Below are 6,526 nucleotides of genomic sequence, written 5' to 3' on the forward strand. Positions count from 1 at the left end.
CATATCTGTGGTCAGTTTTCCAATCAACCCTGTTCTTTGTTTCAGCAATTAACCTCCATAGGGCCAGAGATGCTGTTTGGGTTTTTCTTCTTGGAAACAGATGAGGAGGAATTTACAACAAAAACAAAGCAGAGATGAAGGAGGAGGTAGTTTGCACTCCTATCACGCTCGACTAAATGAGATCATCTTTCTGTAGTTTATCATCAAACCAGGCTGTTGTCATACATGAGCCAGAAAAAAAATAGACTTTTATGATTTAGCACAGTTAGAAAAATGTATGGAGACAAACTCTTAAGTAATTTGTTAAAATAATTTATCTTACCTATGGATGAATGGTCATCCGTGAAGATCCTGTTTTTCTGCATAGTTATGTTTGATATTTATGAAATTTTTATAACAACTCAAGGAAACAAGTTATTTGATTGTGCCATATTTGCCTGGAAAATACACCAAATTCACCATTTAACATTTATTTAACCAGGAAGTCACAGTTTGGATTAGGAATTTATGTTTTTATATTAAAAACATTTAAATAATTTGCCATTTAGACCCCTAATTAAAATTCAGAGCCATTAACTGTCTATTCTGTAAACATTGTTCAGTTCATTCTCAGTGTAAATCTGGCGACTCTTTGAAGGTCTCAGAGGTTTGTTGGAAAATATTAAATCAAAATGAAATAAATTTTTATTTGAATTGCACATTTCAGTAACAAGCCAGTTGAAATGCCATAAAAACAAAAAAATCAACAATTGAAACATTAGTGAACACACAGAGTTATGACTGAGAGAAACTACATGGAAAACTAAGCAATGGAGCAATTATTGGGTTGGATAAGTTTATACACCCTTAAATCAAGACATTGCTGAAAATGCCATATGAGGTAATATTGTAGAGGTTGTCAGAATATACTATAAAATTATGAGGACATTATTCATGGCTCTTTGTGTGGTTTTCAGTCAAGTTGCTCTACATGCCAGCAGGGACATTTCAAAACTACTTTTCCTCTAATTCAGTCATTCTTTTGTTAAATTGAACAAACTAAGCAGAACTTCTTTGACAAAAACACCACTTCCATCTGAAATGCTCTGTTAGTGTTGCTGTCAGCATGTGGCAGTTTCAATTCTCTTTGTTTTTAAACTTAGAAATGTTTTAGTATAGGGTCATTACTGTTCTTCACGAGATGTGTTTCCATTATAAATGTGAGCAAATCTTTGTCTGTATTCTGCTGATGTCAAAAAACACAATTTCACTATTGTGGTGTTTCCATTTCATAAGGAATGAAGTTACACACATGAAGAAGAGCAATAAATCATTATCTCGCGAACTACTGACCAAATCCAAACTGTAAAAAGGATTTTATACGCCAAATAAAACAAATGCAGTTATCAAATTCTTTTGGGCTTGACTGAACAAATTAATTCTTTGTTTGCATCACTTTCTTTCAAAACACTTGCTATATTTAGCCAAATTTATGAAATTAAATAAGAACTGATTTCAGTGCAGCAAAGTTGGCTATACTTAGTATGAAAGATAGGTTATAAAAAAACTTATATTTTGTGTTGTATTTATCATTTTCCATTGTGAGAAAGTTATGTCAGTAATAATTTTACCAATAATCAAACATCTGTGCCGGAGAGGCCAAATTTGGATCTTTCTTAAATTGCAGGTCCAAAGGCCACAAATAGCCGCCGGGCCGCACTTTGTTGTAAACCCAAAGTTTTATTTTATAAATAAATATTCCCTTGTCGAGTTCAGAAACAGCTGCTGAATGCTTGAGACTCTCCTGACTGTATGCAGGCTTTATGTTTTCAACTTGGGCATATGACTTGCTAAGATTCTTAAATCACCAGGCAAAACAAGTATGGATAATCTCTTATAATCCAGTCACAGTTTTGAATCACAATGTTGTTACTCACTGGGTGAAATTCTTAGTTTTCTCCTCTGCTGTTGCCACAACTTGAAGTGGCGCTCTAACCCTGTGACCCATATTTCAGAACCAATCCAGAACCTGTTAGAGGAGGCGAGCAGAGGACAGAGAAATTATAATCTGGGAAGAGTAGCACGACTTCAGCATATTTTTACTCAAGTAAGAGCAACAAAGTATTTGGTGAAAAATTTAGTCAAGTACTGAGTAATTGATCAAATTATCAATCATTTAATATTTTAAAATTACATCATCATATGAGTTAAAATGTAAAGTTAAGTGAAAAATTTTCTATTTTAAGGATCAGAATGGCAATAATTCATAACAAAAAATAGTACAGTATTTTTTCCCCCCAAATATGTTTCTTTCACTAAAAAAGTAATGAAACTTTAACAGAAACTGCAGGTGTGTTTCTGCGTCTGATGGACTTTTGATTGAAACATGTTTGTTTTTCATTCAGTGGAGCGATACTTCATAATAAAATTACTCAAGTAAAAATAAAAAGTATTTAAAATACTCCTCAACGTGCATGTTTTTCAAAAAAGTTACTCAAGTAAATGTAATTGATTAAATGTAACTAGTTACTATTGCACTCTGTGCTGTATTAGAGGCTTTTCTCTTTTCTTTTCTTTTTTTTTTTTTTAGAAATGCATTAAAAGATGCTAATAAACAATTTAATTAAGTTTTTTAAAACAAAGACAGCAAATATTTTTATTGCCTGTAATGTAATAGCATAACATTCCTGTAGTAAATCTGACCCAGCTGAAGCTAAAACTTTAACATTTGATGAGTTTTGGATAAAACATATTTACATACAGACGTGTTTCTGTATTAAATGCAAAAAATGTTATTTCTTTTTTACAGTTTTGGCTTAATTGCTGCTATAAATATGTTATTTTCCAACAAATGCCTTTTTTTGAGTCAGTTAATGATTAATTACTAAATTAGTTGAAAATAATTTAAATAATCAGTTAAGTCACAACTTATCCAATTAATCGTTTCAGCCTAATTCAAATACTTGAAAATTATTAAGTAATAGTAACTATAACAGTTCATACCCACTGATATTTATATATTAACGTACTGTAATTTTCATTAATAAAATGATTTTTCTGTAGTGAATTGGACTTGTAAGTCTAGCTCCAGAGATTGTGTCTTATTCTGTGGGATTGAGATTAGACTGATGGCTGGTGGATGAATGCTGAGGCCTTTCACTGACTGGCCTGAGGAGGGGCGGTGTTGGTCTCAAACTGGGGGTCGTTGGGAGGCGGGGGGGCTGAACAGCAGAGCCCCACTCTGCCTGAATGGACATTGTCATCTGGATTTCTTTGGATAGCCAAAGTACTTTCTCCCATCATGGGGGTTGTGTTATGGATCGGCGGTGGGAACAGCATGACCAACCCGAAGAGGCCCCCGTCACCCCCTTCACCACGTCTCTGCTGTGGTTTGTTTTTAATAACACACTCTAAAACTAGATTTCAGACAATATATTCTGTTTAATCATAATAAAATGAAACAGTATTGCATCTTCATACACATGGAAAATGAAACATAACATCAGACGTCAAAAATAGTAACAAAAACCTGGAAGTTATGTAAGAAAAAGATGCTTTCATCGGGCGAAAAACTTAGCAGGTGCTCAGAGAAGACAAAGAATGGACTCCCACATGATTCCCCAACACAGCAAAAACATTCTACGATTCAAAAGGACTTGTGAGATTTTCTTCTTAAGTCTTTTTCCTTATTGGACACTGATTCCAAGTCGTCGGACTTGGATCATGGTGCATTCAGATTTTGCTCATTGATGTTCTAATTAGAAAAAAGTGATGAAACATTAACCAAAAACTAAACAGCGAGTGGTTATTCGATTTTAATGTTACGGTAAAGCATTTAAAGATGTAATTGAATTGTTCTTGTTGTGAGATGGTTTGATTCTCTTTTTGTGTCTAAAATATTAAAAACAAAACCCTTTGCAAGGAAAATAATGGAAAAGCTACATTGATGTTTCAAATAAATTCTACGATTACTGCATACTGTGACAGTAGGGGGCGCTGTTACTTCTGCTGGACACTGAGTTGTTTGGTTTTTCATCACAAAACATATTTGATAAACATATTTTGCTGAACTTGTAGGAGGGTATGTAGTTGATGTAGATTTTTATTTTGCCTTAGATGGTGAAAACAATCACCCTTCTGGAACTCCATACAAATAGTGACGTCACGGGGTAAAGGATCATCGTTCGCTAGTGTAGAAATGTGACAAAAGGGCTCAGTTTTCTGTTTGCCTGTGTTTTGACATTTAAGATCTGCTAAAAAATCACGTATCATTTCTGAACCATAAAAAGGAGAAAAAAGAGAGAGAGAGAAAGAGAGAGAGAGAGAAAGAGAAAAGTTTGTATTAGAATTTTATATCTTGTATTTTAAAACTAAAGTCAAATTACCGGTTTATTTTTGCTCTTATTGCTGGTTTCTGGTGGCAAAATGCTACTGCCGCCAAAGAAAACAGTTTTCCACTGTGGGAGTGTGCAGCCATTCTACTGTACAGCTTTGTGCTGACAATGCATATTGAGGACAAAGAGCACGTTACATTTTCGGTGCATACAGTTAATCAAATAAGAAAAAATAACAAATAAATCCAAATCTAAAGATTTTGACAATTTACAAAAGCAGGTACCTTAGAAAGATACTCCTTTTTGTCGTGTGCTACCTCTTACAGTTATGGAGCCTCTAGAGGGACATTGAAGAAAAAATAAATAAAAAAGTAAAACAAACGTTCATTTTTTTAAATTTTTTCCGTCAATGTTCCGGTAGGTGCTCAGTATATTGCCAATAGTCTTGGGAAAAAAAAGATTTCCAGTCGACATAAATGCGTGTAAAAATACGGCCCGAGAATATTGCAGGACCAGAGAGGCTTCCGCTGATTTCAAAGTTCAAATTTATACATAAAAAAAGTTGGAGGTGCAAAAACAAGGTCCGTAAAAAAAAAAAAAAAAAAAAAGCTTTTCAAAGCTGCAAGTCACTTTTACGCACCGTCTGCAAGCAGCTACACATAATTCCTCTTGTCGTAGTCCCCGTTCTGCGAGGCTCTCTTGGTCGGCGCATATTTTACAGAGTATCCCGAGTTTCCACTGGAGGGACAGGAGCAGCAAAGAAGCGTTCCCCCGATCAGCAGCAGCGCCGCGGCCGCCCAGCCGATGTAGAGCGCAGCGCCGATTTCCCTCTTCTTGGATGAAGGCACCTGCGGATTGTAGAAGTCCGATATGATGTTGTTGGCCATCCAGCAAAGAGGAACCAGCACAAACAGGCCGCTGATGATGTAGATGATCCCACCGGCGTTCACCACCCGGGCTTTCACGTACTCTGTGCGGATGCAGTTGGTGCACTGCGCCCCCGCGATCACCACCATGAGACCCAGCACTCCCATCACGGAGGAGATGATGGTGAGCGCTCTGGCCGCCTGCAGGTCGTGGCTCAGAGCGAGGACGGAATCGTGCACCTTGCACTGCATCTGGCCGGTGCTCTGCACCACGCAGGACATCCACAGGCCGTCCCACATCGTCTGCGCCACCACGATGTTGGCCTCGATGAACGCCGTCACCTTCCACATGGGAAGCCCGCACGCAACCATGACCAGGAGCGAGCCAATTACGCACAAAGAAAGACCCAAGATCTCCAGCCCGGCCGACACCATTTTCACTCTTCTTTCTTCTGTTTGTCCTTTCTAAAGTTGATCAAGTTCTCCGTATTTCTCCTGCAAGCTCTGACCGATTCCACTCCTTGTAGCTTTACGCCTTAGTTGCGCAGGAGTCTCTACATTCACATACAGCAGCTGCCCCGAGTCTCTTTGTTAGTGAGTGGAAGTGAAAACAACTGGAAACACAGAATCACCGGACCACGGATATCTGCAAGGTGGGGGTGTGAAAACCTAACCAGAAACTTTCCTCCAATCCGCTGCGGCCGCATCCTCTGGGGACCAATGAAAATGAGGGGAAGTTGAGCGACTGAATAGAGCGGTCCAGAGCGCATTGTGCGTTTGAACTGTTATTTCCAGTGAATAGGGGATGAAGGGTTTATAAGAAGAGGGGGAGCCTGGCTGTGGGGAAGTTTTAGCTGTTTTTTTAAGCAGCTTTGAAACAGTGGATTATTGATTTTTCAGATATGGAGGCTTAACATGTCTGTGCCACACATGTTGGAGAAAGACTATTTTCATATCTGGTTTGATGCAAGATTCAGGGATTTAAAATTCTGTTTGCACAAAAAGAAGAACTAAATGTGGACATTTTAAATTTTAAGCAGAATTTTACTACTGAAAAAAACTTGAGGTCAATTGAAGAGAACAGCTGAAATGTAAAGCTGATATGGGAAGGCTGTCAGCTATAGCAAAACATAAATACATGTAAAAAAATTTGAGTAATCCCCATCATTTACTTAAATCTAAAGTTTGTATATTTATGTGAGCTGTAAATGCATGAAATTGAAGACAAATTCTCAGTTTATGCACAGTTTTAGCCAATAAACAGATTCTAAAGTCAGTCCAGACAAAGACTCAAACTATTTTTGAACTGATTTTATTAAATCAAATACATTCCAGTGATCTTCTAAT

General features: G+C 37.1%; 1 protein-coding gene across 1 annotated transcript; it reads right to left on the minus strand.

Annotated features, from left to right (window-relative positions):
* Window positions 1–3,400: 3,400 nt before the first annotated feature.
* cldn5a (claudin 5a) lies at window positions 3,401–5,895 on the minus strand. The gene has a single exon (XM_055039979.1). The coding sequence runs from the start codon at window positions 5,612–5,614 to the stop codon at window positions 4,967–4,969; it is 648 nt and encodes a 215-aa protein (XP_054895954.1). The 5' UTR covers window positions 5,615–5,895; the 3' UTR covers window positions 3,401–4,966.
* Between the last annotated feature and the right edge of the window lie 631 nt (window positions 5,896–6,526).

This window comes from Poeciliopsis prolifica, unplaced genomic scaffold (genome assembly GCF_027474105.1).
Source record: "Poeciliopsis prolifica strain line A6 unplaced genomic scaffold, Auburn_PproV2 SCAFFOLD014, whole genome shotgun sequence".
NCBI classification, from domain to species: Eukaryota; Metazoa; Chordata; class Actinopteri; order Cyprinodontiformes; family Poeciliidae; genus Poeciliopsis; species Poeciliopsis prolifica.